The sequence below is a fragment of the Dipodomys merriami genome, unplaced genomic scaffold (assembly GCF_024711535.1).
Source record: "Dipodomys merriami isolate MVZ:Mamm:240054 unplaced genomic scaffold, mDipMer1.0.p SCAF_10, whole genome shotgun sequence".
In the NCBI taxonomy this organism is placed as follows: domain Eukaryota; kingdom Metazoa; phylum Chordata; class Mammalia; order Rodentia; family Heteromyidae; genus Dipodomys; species Dipodomys merriami.
Genome location: NW_027202271.1, coordinates 16941925 through 16963315, shown reverse-complemented (window position 1 = coordinate 16963315; position 21391 = coordinate 16941925). Strand labels below are relative to the sequence as shown.

General features: G+C 46.4%; 1 protein-coding gene across 1 annotated transcript; it reads left to right on the top strand.

Moving 5' to 3' along the window:
* The first annotated feature begins 3175 nt into the window (after window positions 1-3175).
* LOC138836969 (keratin, type II cytoskeletal 73) lies at window positions 3176-14607 on the top strand. Its single transcript, XM_070035681.1, has 9 exons — window positions 3176-3639; window positions 5250-5464; window positions 6376-6436; window positions 7217-7312; window positions 8650-8814; window positions 10878-11003; window positions 11314-11534; window positions 13376-13410; window positions 14351-14607. The coding sequence occupies exons 1-9, from the start codon at window positions 3193-3195 to the stop codon at window positions 14605-14607; spliced, it is 1623 nt and encodes a 540-aa protein (XP_069891782.1). The 5' UTR covers window positions 3176-3192.
* The last annotated feature ends 6784 nt before the right edge of the window (window positions 14608-21391 follow it).

Here is a 21391-nt window from a genome sequence, read left to right as displayed (position 1 = left end):
GAAGGATGGCCAATAGACACATGAACAAATGATCAACCTCTCTAGCCATAAAAGAAATGCAAATCAAAACAACATTGAGATTCCACCTCACCTCAGTTAGAATGGCTATAAGAACTCTAATAACAACAGATGCTGGAGGGATTGTGGACAGTAGGGAATCTTACATTGTTGGTGGGGGTATAAACTAGTTCAACCACTTTGGAAAGTGGTATGGAGGTTCCTCAAAAGACTACATATAGGGCTCCCTTACGACCCAACAATCCCACTTTTGGGCATTTACCCAAATGATTACAAACAAGACCACACTAAATCTATCAGCATGACTATGTTTATTGCAGCATTATTTACCATAGCTAAGATATGGAACCAACCCAGACGCCCCTCAGTAGATGAATGGATCAAGAAAATGTGGTCTATATACACAATGGAATTCTATGCCTCCATCAGAGAGACTCTTATCTCCAATTAACCACAAGAAAACCAGAAGTAGATCTGTGTCTCGAAGTGGTAGAGTACTATCCTTGAGCAAAAGAAGCTCAGGGACAGTGATCAGGCCTCAGTTCAAGCCCCATGACACTGACTCTTACCTCCTCCTTCCGATATGACATCCTTCATCTTCTTCCTCAGCCTGGATCTCCTCCATTGATTGGGTGAGGGGTGCTCATCCAATGGGCAAGGCCCCATGCTTAACCTGGCTGAGCAGGGAAGGTACAGGATTAGACCTGGGTAGACAGCTCAGATTTTCAGCCTGGGTTCAGAGAAAGAGACCTCTTGAGAAATGTCATAGCCCCCACGTCAGGCAAATTTGTGATCTTAAAAGTGCCCTCTTCCAGATCTGCAGTCTTAAGAAGAGCAAAACCATTGGCTAAATGTGATCTCTGTGCTTTCCTGGTCTCAACCACAGGTAGACAAGACAAGTTAGAGACCAAAATATTCTCATAAGCAGTTAGCCAACTAATATTTTTGGATTTGGTTTTTAGTTTTGTGCCAGTCCTGGGGCTTGAACTCAGGGCCTGGGAACTGTCCCTTAGATTTTTCATTCAAGAACAGTGCTCTACCCCTTGAGCCACCGTTCCACTTAGAACTTTTTGCTGCCTAGTTGGATACTGTTCCATCCAAGATAACTTCAGGATTTTCAGATCTCAACAAACTGAGGAGCTAGGATTACAAGCCTGAGCCACCAGTATCCAGCTGCCAACTAGTTTTGAGCGACTCAAAAAGGGGTCTGACTTTTCTTTTTCTTGCTTCATATTAGCATAGAATTTTTGTTTTCAAAAGCCCTCCATTTCCTATTACCTATATACTATTCCATTGATAGATTAGTTTTGGATATTTGTTATGGGAAAAGATATATGTTTATACACAGATATAACTGCATATATATTTACAACTGTTTTTGTTTTGGTACAAGATAGAAGCAATTTCCATCTACTATAGAGAAAACCATGGAACAAGTCTCCCTGAGCCAGCATTGTTTCTAGGTATCATTTGCTATTTCAGCATTGTCTCTCCTGTCTGTCTGTCTTTACATGTGGTCCCTGTGGTCAAGGTCATCCTGGGCCAGGGGTTACAGTAGCAGTCCCAACTCTGTAGACCTAGCATACTGAAAGGCACCAGGCAGCTTGCATACCAGTGGTCAGCAGCTGGTTCCCGTGTTTCTGCTCAGGCTGGCTTGCTTCAACCCTTACACCTTCCCCACCACCTCCCATCACTGTGCCCCCTGGAAAGCCAACTTCAGGAAGCCCAGGAGCTCTAAATCTAAATCTGAGAAGAATGTGATCTGAGATGATTCTGTGGCAGAAAGAATAGAAAGGTCCATGCATAAAATAGTGGATGATTTCTTTCACTGTGGTGCTTTCTTGCAATCTCTGCCTGTGAGGACTGACTAGCAGAAGTGTCTGCTCTGTCAGAGCAGAAGTGTGTTCTAGCCAGGTGACCTTTGATAGTTACATACCTGTGGTATGTGTGAGAATATTCTGGCCTCTTGGCTGGAATGTACATTACTAGCTGAAAGACATGTGTTACTTCTGGTGTTGGTCATGGTGGCCAGACTTGGCATAGTCCTAGATATATCAGGAGCTCCGGATTTCTCTTTTCCCATGCTCTTCTCATCACCTTCACCTCTTCATCATTCCAGTACCAGGAGCCCTAGGTGACTGCCAGAAGAAAGGGAGATGACCTTGAAGTAATAAAGATGGAAGTCAGTGAACGGATCCAAACATCAATCAGAAGTCACCAATCTCAAGAAACAGGTAAAAGCTGGACATCGGTGGCTCATGCCCTAATCCTAACTACACTGGTGGCTGCGATCTGAGGATCCTGGTTCAAGGCCAACCCAGGCAGAAAAAAAAATCCACGAGATTCTTATCTCTAATGGACAATCCCAAAAGCTAGAAATGAAGCTGTGGTAAAAAAGCTCAAGGGCAAGTAACTCAGGCCCTGAGTTCAAGCTCCTGTACTAGCACAAGAAAAGTAAAGAAAAAGAAAAACAGTGGGGCAGAAGTCACAGTGTGGAGGTAAAGGTAAGTAGCTAGCACCTGTCTAGCTAGCCTGGCTAGCACCAGGGACTTATTTGGGCATAAAGCAGGAGTCCGGCAGCCAAAGGGTGGGGCTAAGACTCCAGGTGGACTTCTCTTCAGTGGAGCTAGCTGACCATGAGAACTGTCTCCATCTACCCTGGGGAGCCACGTCCTGGGATGTCTCCCTAACCACATGAAAGCAGCTTAGCTACCGTCCCCAGAGCAGCCTATCTGATGCCAGTATGGTTGGTGAGATTTCCCACAGGTGATGCTGACAATTAAAGGTCTCCTTACAGCACCCTCATAATCCCAGCCCCCTCATCACCACCCCCCTCCTCTGGGAAGGACAACTGGGGCTGTGACAGACTTCCCAGCCCAGATCTTTCTGAAGATACTGTGACTCGGCTAATGACCCTGTATTAATTAGATAAGACATCAATTACATGAGCAAAGACTGCCAAGCCAGCACTTTGGGGGTTTTCAAGTTATTTACCCAGTGTCTCTGATTTTGCTGGGGAGAAAATAATTTCTCGCTCCCAGGCAAACTAAACGTACAAATTAGAGCAGTGGCTCTTTTCTGAACCGTATAAAGGACAAGGCCCAAATCATAGGCCAGTGAGCTGCTTCACAGCTAAGGGTTAGCATCTCAGTCGAGTTCTCTGGCCTGCTCAGCATGAGCCGCCAATTCACCTGCAAGTCTGGAGCCGCAGCCAACCGGGGCTTCAGCGGCTGCTCTGCGGTGCTCTCTGGAGGCAGCTCAGCCTCGTACCGGGCAGGAGGCAAAGGGTTCGGAGGGGGCTTCAGCAGTCAGAGCCTCTACAGCCTGGGGGGTGCCCGCAACACCTCCTTCAATGGCCCCAGCAGCAGTGGCCGGGCAGGGGGCTATGGGTTTTGCCGGAATCGGGCCAGCGGCTTTGCTGGTAGTATGTTTGGCAGTGTGGCCATGGGGTCCTCGAGTCCATCCATGTGTCTACCTGGAGGCATCCACCAGGTGACTGTCAACAAGAGTCTCCTGGCCCCCCTCAATGTGGAGCTGGACCCTGAGATCCAGAAAGTTCGGGCACAGGAGCGGGAGCAGATCAAAGTGCTGAACAACAAGTTTGCTTCCTTCATTGACAAGGTGGGTATAGGGACAGCCATCCCTCCCCCTTCCCCCCACGTCTCCTTATCTGGAACAGAGGAAAGGGGGACACCTTCCAGGAGGGACACTGTGGGAACCCTAATGCTCCAGTGAGGTCTGAGATTGGCTGCAGGGGATTTGAGAGTATGCTTGAAGTTGGAATGACATCAGTGGGAAACTCTGGTGGTATGGGTTTTTATCCTGTGTCTAAATGAATACACAGGTGTCTGAGTATTTGAGCATTTGCAGTATTCCTGTCAAAAGACAGAAGTTCCTGTATCTACTTACTTACCTTAGTGAGAAAATGTCTAGACCCCTTACCAAAACCTCTTAAGTGTTTCTTGGATTTTTTTTTTTTTTTGCCACTTACCCCTTGGAATGTGCTCTTTTGTCCATTTTCTTGTAACTATTTTGTTTGCCCTGGGCTACCTTGAACTTATGAAGTGGAGACTGGGGAAGTCATCTTCAGTTTAACCGTGTCTGTCCGTTAAGCTCATTTCTTGCCTCATGGTAGTAACTGGAATATTAATAAATGATATTAATATTAATAAATTCATGAGCATTTCTTTATCTGTCACCCTGGAATCTGCTGGTTGGAACCAGCAGGACACTTTCTGACAATGTTCTGCATCACAGAGTTGAGGGATGGGGGTAGAAGGATACAAGGAACTAGAGAGCTTCATCTGGGAAGGAGGATGAAGAGCGGGCAGAGTTTCAACCCATGAGACTTTGAAGCCAGGCAGAGGAGGGGCCAGAGGCAGACAGGGACCTCTAGAACTCTAGGAGCCCAGGAGTGTGTATTTTGATAAGTTCTTTAGGTAATGCTTGTGCACAATCAAGTTTGGAAACTATTGGAGGCTGACTGGTAGGAGAGTCTTAGGAAATAAAAACTTCCTGGGCTTAGGAAGTCAGTAAGGTGGGTGGTGAAGTATGAATAGTTTTCCAGACTGAAGTGGGCCATAGTAATCCCTTAGGAGAGGGAACACATGCAGGATGACAGGTCTTATGTGGGGATGGGTGCTTTCAAGCAAATGGAGAGAGGCTAGGTTGCCAGCTCTGAGCAGAGGGGCCCAAGAACAGGAAGGTCAGCACAGGCTGGCTTGTGTGTACCAGGGCTTGTCTTCAAGAGGCAGCCCAAGCTGAATACACACATTGGGCCTGGCAGGTGTGGTGTGGACAGGGAGGAAGCAAGTGTCTAGGTCTTGACAAACAGAGGAAAATGAAGATGCTGGAGCCCATCTTGATCTCAGAGGCTGCCTCCTGGGCAAGCACCTCTATTGAACAAAGGGTTCTAGGTTGGAAGGTGGCTTGCAAGGGTGGGAAATCCTCTTCTGCCAAGAGCCATTTGGATATTTATAATAATATGGTGTGGCTCATACAAGATTATGGACCTAGGCAGAGGTCTAAAAGCAGCCTAAGGGAAGCATTGCATGTCTGTCTTGTCATACACTAAATGACTTTGTAGGTCTCATACAGCCTGCGGGCTGGTCATCCTCTACTTGTGTCAAATAGAACAGAGGGAAACCTCCTATCTTTCTTTCCTTCTCCTTTTTCTTTTGAAACCATTGACTGGGGTGATTTCTAGGTGGAACTATTAATTTGGGTTCCAGGTGCGCTTCCTGGAGCAGCAGAATCAGGTGCTGGAGACCAAGTGGGAGCTGCTGCAGCAGCTGGACCTGAACAACTGCAGGAAGAGTCTGGAGCCCATTTATGAGGGCCACATCAGCAGCCTGCGGAAGCAGCTGGAGACCCTGTCTGGGGACCGAGTGAGGTTGGACTCGGAGCTGAGGAGCATGAGGGACGTGGTGGAGGACTACAAGAAGAGGTGAGTAGGGTCCTGGTGCCCAGACTGTGCTTTCCCAGAAGGCACTGGGATATCTGCCTCTGAATTCGAGGAGAGCAAACCTAGCTAAACTCACTTGCCAAGGCAAGTGAGTTCTGGACAACCAGGTGGCTGGACAGTGGACACAGCCTCTCAGGCTCTGCCAATTCCCAGTTTGGCATGCTTCCCCTTCTTCTCCCTACTAGAGAACCCCTGTGTGTGTATATCCCAGATTTCTGGTTCCTATGCTCACCTAATTTCAAGGAGACCCTGAGCAGGGCAGAAGGTGTTGGGTTCCCTGAGGCCCTGCACATTTGAGACATGCCCCTTCTTCTATAGTTCTTTGTAGCTCCTGCCTTGGGGATGATAGGGAGTCGTTGGTAGGGGTATCAGGCATCAAGGCTTCCCAAGAAGCATGGATGGTGGGGGGTGTGGGCTGGCATGTTCCTGCTTTAGATGCTGAGAGGGAGAAGAAGAACCAACTTAGTCTCCAGACATCAGAGAAAATTCAGACCCACTTGTCATTAGCTGTGGACTGGGACCCTAGCCACAACTTGGCCAAGTAGTCTTAGTCAGTTTGGAGAGTTGCCAAGATGTAGAACAATATCCATTAAAAATATGTATTATGGAGAGACAAGCACTGGTGGCTCATGCCTGTAATCCTAGATACTCAGGAGGCTGAGATCTGAGGAGGGTGTGGTTTGAAGCCAGCTCTTACCTCCCATTAACCACAAAAAAGCTGGAGGTGGAGGTGTGGCTCAAATGGAAGAGCGTTAGCCTTGAGCACAGAAGCTCAGGGACAGTGTATAGGCCTTGAGTTCAAGCCCTGAGACCAGCATGCTCATGCTCGTGTGCCCTCCCCCCCCCCCCCCCCCCCCCCGCCCCTGATCTTCTCACTGGTGCTTTTCCCACAGGTACGAAGAGGAAATAAACAAGCGTACAACTGCAGAGAATGACTTTGTGGTGCTTAAGAAGGTGAGGTGGGGCTGGGAAGGTGGATCAGTGGTAGAGTGCTTGCCTTGTATGTGTGAGGCCCTGGGTTCGATTTCTCAGCACCACATAAGCAGAAAAAGCAAGAAATGGCACTGTGGTTCAAGTGGTAGAGTGCTAGCCTTGAGCTGTAGAACTAAGAGACAGCGCCCAGGCCAGAGTTCAAGTCCCAAGACTGACCTAAAAAAAAAAAAAAGAAGAAGGTGAGGTGGGTTTCTGGCCCTGGGTCCCCAAGGGTGGGTACAGAGTAAGAGCGGAGGAGGGATTCAGGCCTGTCTTTCTCACGGAAGGGACTGGAGTAGGAGATGGAGATTTGCTGCCTGGGACATCTTGGACACTTGATGACTGTCCAGTGCCAATCTCTCCATCAGTTTCTAACTTTTGTGTAAATGGAAACAGGACTCCAGCTGAGCTCTCAGTCCCCAGCTCCTGTCCTTGTGCCGAAGCACAGGATGCTCTCTGAGAGGGTAGGGATGTTCCTTCTACTCATTACTGGTAAATTGCCGTGGCTGTCATTGGTTCACTGACTGCTCAGTGACCCTTCATGAGGAGAAGCTGGCTCCTGTGCTAGGACTTTGGGAAAGAGACAGAAGGCCCAAGGATTTTGTCTAAGGTCTTGAGGTGAGTCCTAGCTGAAAGTTATGTTCCTGCCAGCGGGTCTTTATTCTCTGAGGCAGTTAGATGCAGAGAGCTGGGATGACATTGGGGAAGAGGCTTATCAGGGCTTAAAGAAAGATGGTGTCAGGTGTCTCTGGTTCTCCTTAGGATGTGGATGCAGCGTACATGAGCAAGGTAGAGCTTCAGGCCAAGGTGGATGCTTTGGATGGAGAAATCAAGTTCTTCAAGTGCCTGTATGAGGGGGTAAGGCTGCCCTGCATGCTTCTGGCTCTGTCTTCCATAAGGACAGATGTGAAATGGGTGGTCAGTTACCTTCAGGAAACTTAAGAGCTCAGGAACTCCAGCGTTTGGGGGCTTTGTGGATCAAAGACAGAAGTGCTTGTCTATTCCGGTGTTTATCAGTTCCTGTGTGACCTCTGATGTCCTGCTGTCACAACTTCCAGGACACCATGGTCCTTGAGGGAATCTCACTAACTGCAGCCAAGCATATTCTCATTTCTGATCATTTTTTTTCTGCTGTTTGAGGTGTTTCCTGGGGTACTGGGCAATAATCCCCAAGGGGATGGGGACTCTTCTCATTTTTTTGTAGTTCACTTTTCTTTTTCCTCCTTCCTTCCTTCCTTCCTTCCTTCCTTCCTTCCTTCCTTCCTTCCTTCCTCCCTTTCTCCCTCTCCTCCCTCCCCCTCTTTCTTTCTTTCTACCTTCCTTCCTCCCTTTTTTCTCTTTCTTTTCTTTCTTTCTTTCTTTCTTTCTTTCTTTCTTTCTTTCTTTCTTTCTTTCTTTCTTTCTTTCTTTCTTTCTTTCTTTCTTTCTTTCTTTCCCTCCCTCCCTTTCCCTCCCTCCCTTTCCCTCCCTCCCTTTCCCTCCCTCCCTTTCCCTCCCTCCCTTTCCTTCCCTCCCTCCCTCCCTTCTTCCCTCCCTCTCTCTCTTTCTTTCTTTCTTCTTTCCCTTCCTTCCATCCTTCCTCTCCTCTGTCCCCCCTCTTTCTTTCTTTCCTTCCTTCCTTCCTTCCTTCCTTCCTTCTTTTCTTCCTTCCTTCCTTCCTTCCTTCCTCCCTCCCTCTCTCCTTCCCTCCCTCCCTCCCTCCCCCCCTCTCTACCACTCAAGCCACAGCTCCACTTTTGCCTTTTTGTTGGGTAATTGGAGGTAAGACTCTCATGGACTTTCTTGCTTGGGCTGGCTTTGAACCATGATTCTGAGATCTCAGCCTCCTGAGTAGCTAGGATTACAGGTGTGAGCCACCAGTACTTGACTTTTTTTTTAAAGCTCTTTTAGGAATATCTGGCTTCAAGGCTTCATCTTTAACCAAGAATACATGGGCTTTTGTGTCCTGAGAGTCCTTTGGGCAGTACAAGCTAGGTGCTTTCCCCCTACATTCTCCACTCTTGCCCTGTCTCAGGTGACAGACATGGACTGTTTTATTCTTGGTGATTCAATGTGGATTTGAAGCTTGGGCTCACAAGCTCAGCTAGCCTTTGGGGATTCAGTTCTCATGGCACCTGCTTAGGATGGTGTGGGGTCATGCTGATGGGTTGGGCTATCACCTTGGCACTTCCCTCATGCTACCTTGTCTCTTGCAGGAGATTGCTCAGATGCAGTCCCACATCAGTGACACATCCGTCATCCTGTCCATGGACAATAACCGGAACCTGGACCTGGACAGCATCATCACCGAGGTCCGTACCCAGTATGAGGACATAGCCCTGAAGAGCAAGGCTGAGGCAGAGACGCTGTACCAGACCAAGGTGAGGCTGCACACCTGCCTTAGTCATGTGGGCAGGGACTATGGTCCCATATTTGTTTAGTCCGTTGTGACCCACCATGGCCCACAGTTTGTTGGGAACCCAGCACTGTCCTGGGCACTAAGGGAAGCTCGAAAGAGGAAGACACAGCTTTGACCTTAGTCCTTCTGTGGTGGACATTGGAGGGTACACAACGCTGGGTGCAAATGAATGTGGTGTAAACAGAGTCCAGAGTTGGGACCTGGATCTAGGGGAGTAGGTAAGTACTGATTTCCTAGAGAGTGAGTTTGAGGTAGGGGAAATATGAATAGTTAGCACCTCATCTGTCTCATTCAGTAGAATAAATTAGGGCTCTGCTCAGTGTGCTTTGATATCAGAGAGCTCCTATCTTTCACTCAAGTCTAACCCCAAGGACAAAGGGGGTGTTCAAGTCCCTTAGATCTTAGATCCTCTAATGGGTGTGGGTAGGAGGCAACTCTTCAGGTAATTTGGTTTCTCAGATCAAGATGGAAACTTTTTAAATTGTTCCTTGCTCTTATCAGGCTCTTTCCCTAGGGAAATCACTCCTGGGAGACTTTATCTCTTCCTCCACTTCTCCTTGTCAAGCTGGTATGGGGAGGTTTGGCCCTCGGGGAGAGGAGAGAGGGTCTCAGGGACTAGGAGACAGTATAGACTTGAGGGATGGACTCCAGACCCTTGTTCATTATTGTCATGAGCTAGGACTGGGAATGAACATGTGACCTCAGCCCCAGGTGGTCACCCTCACAATCTTTCCAGAAGAAAGGTCTGCATAGACATGGCCACTGGCTATTTGGGGTTATCTGTGTGGACCTCTGCTTCTCTAGTGAGGGGTGGGTATGCACTAAGCAAAATGTCTAACTACAGTCATATGAAAGCTTACATTTTTCATAATTTTCCATTTAAAGAAACAGCCAAGGGCCTTTAGCTGACAAGTGATGGAGCTGGATCTAAGTCTTAGGGGACTGACTGCTAACTCCATGGTGCTTAGGCAGATTAGGACCCAGTGTCAGGGGATAGGGCAGCATATTATCTATCTCCTGCTCACTGAAGATCACTCTTATTGTGTGTTCCCATTAAGCCATGTTCTCTCTGTGGCTTATTCAATGGCAACATCAAAGGCAGCAAGAATCCAAAAGTAGTAAATGACCCAAGATTCATGGCTAGTTGTACTGGCTCCACCAAACATACAAAATATGCCTCTGGGCCAAGCCCTCCCAACCCCCAGCCCAGCCCAGGCCTATAGCCTAAGATCCACTTAAGCTAGCAAGGAGAACATACAAATGGACAGCTAATTGACTCCCTTTTCTGTTCATTTGCTCATTCCCTCATTTATTTGTTCATTCATCAGACATAGTGAGCACCAACAAGGCACTATGCTAGATCCTGGGAATTCTGAAATAAAAGAAAAGATCAGATACCCATTCATTCTGAGTGTGATGAGGAAAGTACAGAAGGGTGACATCACGATTCATTATGGACTGGTGTATCCAGGGTAACAGAAACTGAATTTCTCCCAAGCATGAGATCAGTAAAGGCCTGAGGAAGTGGCTATGCCATGACAGAGTGGGAGCTAGCTAGAGAAAAGGGAGAGGGAAGAGGCATCCAGGTGGAGGAGGAAGCTTTTGCACACTCAAGAGATATGAGTGGGACATATTTGGTGAAGCTGGGAGCCAGATAGATGATGGGCAGGGGCAATGAGAAAGGATTCGGTAGGAGTTTGACCTTGACCTTGAAGAACTACAGGGAAAGGAGGGCTGCCCCTGCAGATGGGTATTAATAAAGATTCAGTGTGGAGAGTACAGGACCTCTAATAGTTCTTTTGGACAAATCAAACTGAGGAGATGGTTAAGCTTAACGCAAATAACTTCAGTGACAAGTGGTTTGAAATGGCGGCTTCTGATAGCTTAGTGAGTATGGGGACTGCGTCTGACCTCTGCCAAGCTCTCTAGGCATGGTCTCTGTGCCAGGCTGGGTTCACCTAGCTCTAAGTCACATCTCTGCTTTGGCTCCGCCCCCCCTTCTCTCTCCCCCCCCCCCCATCCCAGTTCCAGGAGCTGCAGCTGGCAGCTGGCCGGCATGGGGATGACCTCAAACACACTAGGAATGAGATCTCCGAGCTGAGTCGGCTCATCCAGAGGCTGCGCTCGGAGATTGAGAGCGTGAAGAAACAGGTGAGGGACGGGGGTTCCCGAATCTCTCCTGAAGGAGGGGTGGGCTGCTCAGCAACCCTCTGTGCCATCTCCCTCTCTTTATTCCTCATCTCAGAACCCCTTTCACCTGCCTTTTACTCTCACTTGAAGTAGGATTTGATTATAGGGTCTTTTAAAAAAGCCACAGGGTTCAGAATGATATGCCTCCCAGGGTTTCTGCTTTAGAAAGTAAGGGAGGAGGGAGGAGGGTCCAGTCATCTAGTGTACATGGAGGAAGTGAGGTCCAGGCACTGTAGAGCTCAGGGGATGATGAACCCTCCCTGCTCCACAGTGCTCCAACCTGGAGACAGCCATCGCGGATGCGGAGCAGCGGGGAGACTGTGCCCTCAAAGATGCCCGGGCCAAGCTGGATGAGCTGGAAAACCGCCTCCAGCAGAGCAAGGAGGAACTGGCCCGAATGCTGCGTGAGCACCAGGAGCTCATGAGTGTGAAGCTGGCCCTGGACATCGAGATCGCCACCTACCGCAAGCTGCTGGAGGGCGAGGAGTGCAGGCGAGTGGGTGGAGGGGCTGAGGGAGCCATTGTCATCTTCCCCTTTGCCTCAGTTTCCCAGCATGCATGGTGCAGACAGCTGGGAGGGCTGAGGATGCTTTTCAGTTTGCCCACATACATAGCCTGGAGCAGCATCCAGTCAGGTAATGTGACAGCAACGTCCTTTAGAGCTCAGAGGGAGTCTCAGCAAGCAGCAGGCAACTTGCAAATGTCTCCCATTAATAAAGAGACAGTGGGATCCCAAGCCCAGAGTCTCTCAGAAGACTGTAATAGCAGTTCTTTCCCTGATTAAATTATTTCATTTTTATTTTTTGTAGCACTACCTCTTCCCCTTACTTGGTTAAGTATGTTAGTTTTCCTACTTATCCATGATGATATACAAGTTTAAAATATAATTTTATTGTTATTATTAAGGTGTTTTATAGAGGGGTTGCCATTTTCATAAGTCAGGTAACGAATACAATTCTTTTTAGACAATGCCACCCTTTCCTTTACTCTTCTTCACAACTTCCTTTTAAGAAAAATATACTTACCTTATAAAAGGTCGGATCAGTTCAAAATACCCCATATATAGTATATCATATGTAAAATTTTATATGTTATATAGGATATATGATATATAACTATATTTATTTTTATTTTTATAATTTGTTATTATTGTTATTATTGTCATACTAGGCTTTGAACTCAGAGCCTCATGCTTGCTAGGCAGGGATTCTACTATTTGAGCCATACCCGCAGTCCCCAAAATACTAAATCTTGGACAATGTAAGGTGCTTATGGTAATAGTTGGAAGGCTAGCACACAAGGACTGAATACACAAAACCCACAGCACAGAGTGGAGAATTTCAGAAAGCTGCATAGCTAGCTCCTTAGTAGCAACTCTGATCCTAATATTTCCATTCATCTATTTATTCAAGCAGTAACCTCTCAGCAGTAAAGCAATGGGCTCCTGAGAAATCCATAGGAATGGTGTTGGTGTAGGGACCCCCAGGGTCCCCAGTCCTACATCTCTTTTTTAAAAAAAATAATACATTTTTTATTGTGAAAATACTGTACAGAGGGGTTACTGTTATATGAACAAGGTAATGATTACATTTCTTATCAAGCATTGTTGCCTCCTCCTTTGTTTTTCCCCTACCATCCCTTCCCTCCCACCTCCACAACTACACTCCCCCCGACCCTCCTAAATTGTAAAGTTCATTTTTCAACATAGTGTCTTATACATCTCATTGTTACAATAGGTCCACCTGTATCCCTATTTAAACATTTTGTTTTATCCCTTCCCCTCCCAAATTATACTGACATCAAATACAGTGAAAACAAAACGTGGTACATATATAAACAATGGAATTCTATGCCTCCATTAGAAGAATGACATCGCCCCATTTGTTAGGAAATGGAAAGACTTGGAAAAATTATATTAAGTGAAGTAAGCCAGGCCCAAAGAATCATAGGTCCCATGGTTTCCCTTATTTGCAATAACTAGTATATGTCTGGGACAAGTAGAAAAGGTCAAAAGCTATGCATATATGACCAGATAAGATGAAGTTAAGTGAAATGAACCCCAAGATTGGGACGCAAGTGGTTTTTTCTTTCTTGCTATTGTTTCTAACGTATTTATAAGGTACCATGTTGGTTTTTTTTGTTGCTTTATATGTTCCTCCCCTACAGAATAACCCCAGTCCTCACATCTCTGAAGTGGAAAATGGATGAGGGAAGGAGAGAGTGGGGAAGGTTAATGTTTCTGGTGCCCAGGGCCTCAAGGCCTATGTAGATATGGCAGATGATGTCTGGGATTCATGTAATGGGGATCTTCTCTGTTTTCTCTCTGTGTGCAGGATGTCTGGAGAATATACCAACTCTGTGAGCATTTGTGAGTATTTCACATCTGTTTAGGCAATCAACAAACATGAAGTGAATTAATGTTAATTATCAAGACCACCGTGGCACAGCCTGAGCTCTGTTTCCTGTCTCACCTCCAACTGCCATTTGGAATTGCTTCTTTCCTAGCAGAGCCAGCTCCCAGTTACAGGGTAGCACAGCACATTCCCTGCCCTGCCTACCTCAGCTTTCCTCCTGGAGGAAACTGAGTCCAAAGAACCAGCTTTCCCCTCCCGCAGTGGAGACTTATGGAAAGGAAGACACTGTGCAAATCAGTTGTAATCTGCCCCTGTCCTGTTCAGTCCTGTCGCTTCCTAAGCTAGGGTCCAGTCCTGATTCCTTAATTTAAGCCATTAGGAAGTTCACTTAAAAGAAGCAACTTAGCAATGTATTCTAAGGTTAAGTGCCAGAACTTGGCTTATTGGCTATCTCTGTCCTTTGAAAAGAAGTCCCTGCTACTCTTGTTCACTTCAAGGACAAGCAAGGGGCCAGACACTGGTAGCGTATGCCTAGCTACTCAGGAGGCTGAGATCTCAGGATCACCATTTGATGCCAGCCTGGGGAAGGAATGTCTATGAGACTTTTGCCTTCAGTTAACCAATAAAAGGCTGGAAGTGGATCTGTGGCTCAAGTGGTAGAGTGCAAGCCTTGAGTGAAAAAGCTAAGGCACAGTGCCGGTCCCAGAGGTCAAGCTCCAGAAGTAGAGGGGAAAAAAAGAATGAGCAGGGAACCATGTGGCATCTGGACTGTCTGTCCTGGAGTTTGAATGGCTTGGGAATTGAATATACATCATTAAATCCAGGTTCACGGTCAGTGGAAGAGTTTGCTTAGGAGGGAGATATTTGAGCTAGTTGGGGTTAAGGTTGGAGGGAACTTGGGGCCTCCCTTAACTTGAGAGACACACTGATTTCTCCCCTTTCCCTTCTTCACAGCAGTCATCAGCAGCTCCACAGCTGGGACAGCAGGGACAGGAACCGGCTTTGGGTTCAATGGTACTGGCACCTATGGCTACCGGTCCAGCTCTGTCGGTGGGGGCTATAGCATGCTCTCTGGGGGCTGTGTCACTGGCACTGGGAACTGCAGCTCCCGTGGGGAGCCCAAGACTAGGCTTGGAAGTGCAAGCGAATTCAAGGATGTTCCAGGGAAGAACTTGGTCCTGGGCTCACCTACCAAGAAAGCCACAAGATAGAGTGACAGCCTCATTCTCCAGCATCTTCTCTGCCTGTATTTCTTCTCTAGGGACTTCATTTGTCCCATTTGCCATCCTGTCCTTCCTTTCATTGGCTCCAATATTGCTTCCTCCTCTTTGACCTCTCATCTTAGTCTTTCTTAATCACAATCCAGGATTCTAGGAGTGGAATCATGTTGCCACTCTGCTATCACAAATACAGAGACCTCTTAACCCAACCTCCCCTTCCTGGTGAGGAGCCGGGCCTTTCTCTGACTGCATGTCCTCTTGCAGGGGAAGGTTTGCTCTAAGATGATCCCAATCCTCCTGCTACCCTTCACACCCTGGCCGGGTGCTCCTTGGGTATACAAGGCTTCAGATGCATTGATGAATAACCCTGTAAGAATTGTGTTCTCTTAGGCCAGCACCAACTCAGACCAAGCACCTGATTGCAGAATATGTCTGGCAGGATCACCGTCCATCACAGGGCTGGTCGTACCTCTCTAGGCTGGGCCAACCAGTCATGGGGATTGCACTCTCCATCTCTGAGCTGTAGGCCTTGTTTTGGCCTCACCTTCCTGTTTCTGTGTCCCATCAATAAACTTATAAAACTCATACAGAGTCAGGTTGCCTCTCTCTCTCTCCTAAGGAAATCCTTATCTCAGGCCATGTCTCTTCTGCATGTACAGTGGTCATTAAATGGGACATTGGGACATCTAAGGTCCCACTGCCCCAGAGTTCCAATATATCTTGATCTTGCATTGGATGGAGGATCCTGACACCTAGGGTTCATCTTCCCTGACTCCCTAGCAAATGCTCCTTCTAAGTCATGTATTTCTCACAACCATGGTCCAGTGGATATGAAATCTTTAAGAACACTCAGGTTATCAGTAGGAAGAAGGAGCCAGCACTTATCTAGTGGCAAGATTTAAGATTTGTCAGGAGGCAGCAGAAAGCCAATTCTAGGATGGCTAGGAGTTAATACTTTCCCTGTTACCTCAAAAAAAGGCCCCAAAATGTTAAAGTACTGGTGGCTCAAGCCTGTGATCCTAGCTACTCAGGAGGCTGAGATCCTAGCATCACAGTCCAAATCCAACCCAGGCTGAAAAGTTCAGGAGGCTCTTATCTTCAATTAACCAGCAAAAAGCCAGAAGTGAAAATATGGCTCAATGGTAGAGTACTATCCTTGAGTGAAAAACCCAAGAGAGAGTGCAAGGCCCTGAGTTCAAGCCCCAGTACCAACACAAAATGAAGGAAGAAAGAAAGGAGGAAAGGAAGAAAGGAAGAAAGAAAGAAAGAAAGAGAAAGAAAGAAAGAGAAGAAAGAAAGAAAGAAAACATAGGTTTCACCTTAACTAATAACCTGACCCAAGTAAGTAATGACCTGATCTATAACACTGGGTATACAGGGATGGAGAAAATGATCTCTATTCCTCAGGGAGATATGGTCATAAACAAAGATAATGCAAGCTGGGCACCAATGGCTCACACCTGTAATCCTAGCTACTAAGAGGCTGAGAACTGAGGATCGTGGTTCCAAGCCAGCCAAGGCAGGAAAGTTCATGAGACTCTTATCTCTAATAAAACCACCAGAAAACTGTGCTGTGGCTCAAGTGGTAGAGCTGAAGAGCTGAGGGACAGCGCCCACACCCAGAGTTCAAGCCCCATGACCGACCAAAAAAAAAGAAAAAGATAATGCAATATGAGTGAGATAAAAACCAAGGAAGATCCAGGGGTAGTCCAGGGGAGAGTAAAGGAACCTCATGGAGGGCTGGGCAGACTGTCAGCTGAGGTAACATGTGCAGAGGTTTCAGAGACCAGGAGGGAGCTCATAGGGGTACAAAAGGAAAACATGGGTTTTGGAGCCAGAGTACTTGCATGGCAAAAATTAGTTATTGTTATCCTGGTACTGTTTGTAATTTGAGCTACTCAGGAGGCTTAGAACCGAGGATTTTGGGTTGAAGCTAGCCTTCAGGGCAGGAAAGTCTATGAGACTCTTATCGCCAATTAACTAGTGTTAAAAAGCCAGAAGTAGGTATATGGCTCAAGTGGTAGAATGCCTGGAGCTTTTTGGAAAACCCAAACGAGAGCCAAAGACCCAGAGAGTTCAAGTCCCAGTACTGACACAAGAATATAAATTGGTTATTGTTGCTGGAATGTGAATAATGAAACTGGAGGAGCTCAGCAGCCCTGGAGGGAAACAAAGGCCCCTATATGAAGAGGCAGCAGCAGAAAAGGATCAGAGAGGCCCGTTCTTGTCAGTGAAGAGCTGAGATTTTATCCTGAGGAGTGTGAGGAAGAATTAACCACTTGGTCACGAGACCTGGAACCAGGAGGACTGTCTGTCCCTGACTGTATGACTTAGGTAGGATGCTTCTGTTTTATAGGCCTTGGTTTCCTTGTCAGTAGAAGTGGTTCATAACAGCTGTTATCCCGTAAAGTTGCCATGAGAATGGAATTTAATGAAATAATGTTTGAGAATGATTTAATGCCAAGCACTTAGTATGTACCCATACATAGTTTCTTTTAGTCTTATGAGATGTAGACTGTTCTTTCAAGAAGCTTAGGAGAAAAGAGGAGCAGAGAAGATTCAATAGAGATCAGAAAGTGCATTTCTGATGACGTATGTAAACTTCATTAAGAGCATTGGCAGATAGGAGGTATTTCTGCCATCCAACTCCTATGCTTGGATTCTGACAATTCAGCCCGACAGGCTCAATGGGCAAACTATGAAATCTGAGTACCGGCACACAACAGAAAGTAATTTTGATTCCCAAATCCAGGGCAGGTTAAGGAAGCTAGTCTCATGACCTTCCCTAATGGACATCCTGGGAGGACTTCTGTTGTATGGTCCTGTTACATGCAACATGTGGCCTCCATCGTCACTGAGGCAGGGGGAAGGAAGATGGCAGCGCACTTTGGAGGCTAATTGCTCCAACACCACTCACATTTCATTGGCCAACAGGTCACATGTTTCCAATGAAGACTGTGACAGGAGGAGATATATGGAAATTTTACACACTCTCAGCAGACTTTGGCACAAGCTTCCTCAGTGTGCACGCTAATGCTAGTCCAAGGTTGAGAGTTCTTCCACCTTTGGCCAGTGCTGGGAAGATGCTACGTGTATTCTCTAGAGTCCATTCAGACTCCTTTGGATTCTGACAGTGTAACCCTGGCCATAGCAATTGGGCTGCATGTGATATTTTAGGTCTCCTTGGTGTTTTTATGAGATATTGTAAATCTGCTTCCATGTGAGGAATTTATGTCCAAGAAATGGTGAATTTTGCTCAGGGTTTCGTAAAGGATGTTTCTTAAAACTTTTGTTCTTCTAAGATTTTTGGCTAACGAGATAGAGCTATAGTTAAGAGAGTGCTTTTAAGATACCATTAACAAACTAGGTGCGGGTGGCTCACATCTGTAATCCTAGCTACTCAGGAGGCTGAGATCTGATAATCATGGTTTAAAGCCTACCTGGGCAGGAAAGCTCATAAGACTCTTTTCCCTAGTTAATTGCCCCCCAATCCACAAGTAGATTTGTGACTCAAGCACTAAGCTTGAGAAAAAAAGCTCAAGGACAGCATCCAGTCCCTGCGTTTAAGCACCAGAACCAGAAAAAAAAAACCCAAAATTACTGTTAATAAAAAAGAATTCTGTATTAGAAAATTTGGTATTAGAATCAGCTTTATTTTTCTTTGCTTTCTTGTTTTATTTAAAGTAAGTTCCTTGGGGCTGGGAAGGTGGCTCAGTGGTAGAACTCTTACCTTGCATGCCTGAGGCCCTGGGTTCGATTCCTCAGCACCACATAAGCAAAAAGAAAAAAGCCGGAAGTGGTGCTGTGGCTCAAGTGGTAGAGCGCTAGCTAGCCTTGAGCTGAAGAGCTGAGGGGCAGCGCCCAGGCCCAGAGTTCAGGCCCCAGGACCGGACCCCCCCCCAAAAAAAAACAACAAAAAATAAAGTTAAGTTCCTTTATTAAAAAATTAAGCTCATGTTAAAAAAATATGAAATCATAAATAGTAGACCAAACCCCATCAATCAATCTCTCAGTCACTGTTGTGGAAAAGACTTTTTCTATTACCCCTCAAAAAGTACCATGTATCTTTCATTGTTGTTGACATAGTTTAGGACTATACATTCATCACTTATTCATGTATTCACTAGATTGACTTTTAGGCACTGTCCCTGAGCATATGTACTCAAAGGGAGTGCTCTACCACTTGAGTCACAGCTTCACTTATGGCTTTTTGTAGTGATGAATTGGAAATAAAAGTCTCATGGGCTTTCCTGCTGGGGCTGGTTTTGACCCACTATCCTCAGCCTCTTAAGTAGATATGATTACAGGTGTGAGTCACTGGCACCTGGCTAAATCGACTTTTTCAAGAAAACTTCAAGGTTCACAGTAAAGTTGGAGTGGCAAGTATAGAAATGTCCCGTGGGTCCCTCCCTCCACGCACAGTGTTCTCATTGTAAACATCCAGCAGACTGAAACATTTATTATTACTAGTGAATGGACATCATTGAGTTTAGGGTGATAGTGAACAGGTTTTGTGAGGGGTGTATGTGTGTGTGTGTGTGTGTGTGTGTGTGTGTGTGTGTGTGTGTGTGTGTGTGTGTGTGTGTGTGTGTACTGGTATTGGGGCTTGAACTCAGGGCTTCATGATCTCTTTTGGCTTTTTCATTAAGGCTGATACTCTACTATTTGAGCCATAAACCCATTTCTGGCTTTTTGCTGCTTCTTTGGAAATAAGGGTCTCACGAACTTTTCTGCTTAGGCTGGCCTTGAATTGAAATCCCCAGATCTCAGCCTCTGGAGTAGCTAGCATTAGCATTACAGGCATGTGCCATTAGTGCCTGGCCATAGTTGACATACGTAGTGCTAGGCATTCTGTGGGTAGGAACAAATGTATAAATGACACATGTCTACCATTATTCTGTCTTACAGACTTAAAAATTTTCATATAAAGATTTTTCACTTGCTGTAAAATCCTCCAGCACTAAGAATATTAATGGATCTAGAAACAATAAGGCATTTGCCTAACACTCTTTTTGTTTTAACTCAGCACAAAATCCATTCTCTCATGTTTTTTTTTCTCCCATGATACCTATTACTTTCCAAATAGCAGCTTCCTGGGGGTAAAAGAGACCCAGTTTTCAGCACATTTGCCAGTTTCAACCCAAGTAGTTTCATCTATCTTTTGTAGTAAAGCCCTTTTATTTCCAAAGGCAATATTTCTAGCATAGTCGACCAAACTTAAGGTTGCTACTTGGTCACCAGAGCCTGAGGTGACACAGGAAGCCACTGCTAGAGGTGAGTGCCATGAGAAACTGCCCTCCCAGACCTCAGCCACCTTTGATCTGCCCACATCCCCACACATGGGATGATGCCTCTGGAGCCTCCATGTGTCACGACGGTCTCCCTCCCATCTATAATAAATGTGATGGCGGTGTGGACCTACGTCTGATTCATACAGCCAGGGGAGCCCTCTGGGGAAGATAAGAATATGCCATTTTATCTGTCTCCTATTCCTAGGCAGACAAACCTTGATCCCAGAGGAACAGGGGTCTCAAATTATTTAAAAGTTTCCAGTAAACAGGTGAGATTCAATGACTCCCTTTGTAAGCCAATGCTATGGAAAGATTCTCTTCCTATTTAAATCATTTTTTTTTTGTTTAAATCTTCTCAGTGGCTAGAATTAATACACTCTTTCTTAGCCTAACCAATAGGAGGACTATATGGCTCCTGGCTTCAGTAGGAAGAAATGCACTATGGCATGTCTAAAACCTGCTGTTGCACATATATGCACTTAATAAATGTGTGTTATCAATGAATTCTCCTAGCTGGTCTTGAGTAAGTGAAAATCATGTCTAAAAACAAAGAAATAACAAAATTCTGTGTGTGTGTGTGTGTGAACAACAGGGCACAGGAAAATCTTGCGAAATCATGAGAATATTCTGTATGATGAAGATAACCTGTAGGTTCCTGAAGGGTCTGCGGCCCCCAGACCCCTCCTTGAACAGCACAGAGAGCCCTCCCTTCCTCACCAGGGACACCCCAATTTTCTCTATCTAGGCATCAGTGTCTGGCACCATCTCTGGACTCCCGGATGTCTCCACCACATTGTACAATGTGAATAAACAACTTAGCTGTCATTACACCTAGTGATTGGCTCACTGGAAGCTGTCACTCAATTGCCCCCAGGGACCATATGACTACCCTAGAAGTGACCCCAGGGGAATAACTCGGAGCCCAGCAAGGAGATCTTCCTAAGCACCAGTCTGCTGCACAGCCGCCCTAGGGCAGCGGGGGTGGAGAGGGTCAATCTACCTTCATCCACATAGCAGTCACCCAGCAGAAACAGCCTGGACATCTGCTCTGTTCCTCCCCCTCAGGCCAGACCCACTGGAAGATCTCTGCAGTGATGAATCCAGTAATTGGAGGGAAGCACGTGGAGATAGGGTAGCCAAATTATTATAATACAGGAGGTAAGCAAAGGAAATGCAAGGTTCTGGGCCATTTTATTGGCAATTCATGGAGAGTTCAAGTCTAAGAGACAAAAATCTTGGAGGGTAGATGGTAATTTCCTAAATGAAGAACCCAAGAGGTCCAAAGTGACATAAAAGGTATTCCCAAGGTACAAATTAGGCTGACTCCAGCTTGCTAGCCCGCACTGAACTATTTAAGGGGCCAGCTGGTCCAGGAGTGTATCTGAGCGCCCTTGAGTGCCCGCCCTGCCCGCTCCGCGCTCTGCGCACGGCCCAGCAGCCCAGGCAGCCCAGGCAGCCCAGACGCCCCTCGGACCTCGCCAGCC

Bases quoted from the DNA above. Each gene is read 5' to 3' on its own strand.
- LOC138836969 (XM_070035681.1), top strand. From the start codon at position 3,193: ATGAGCCGCCAATTCACCTGCAAGTCTGGAGCCGCAGCCAACCGGGGC. The intron at 3,640-5,249 runs GTGGGTATAGGG...TTTGGGTTCCAG, and splicing joins TTGCTTCCTTCATTGACAAG to GTGCGCTTCCTGGAGCAGCA. The intron at 5,465-6,375 runs GTGAGTAGGGTC...CTTTTCCCACAG, and splicing joins GTGGAGGACTACAAGAAGAG to GTACGAAGAGGAAATAAACA.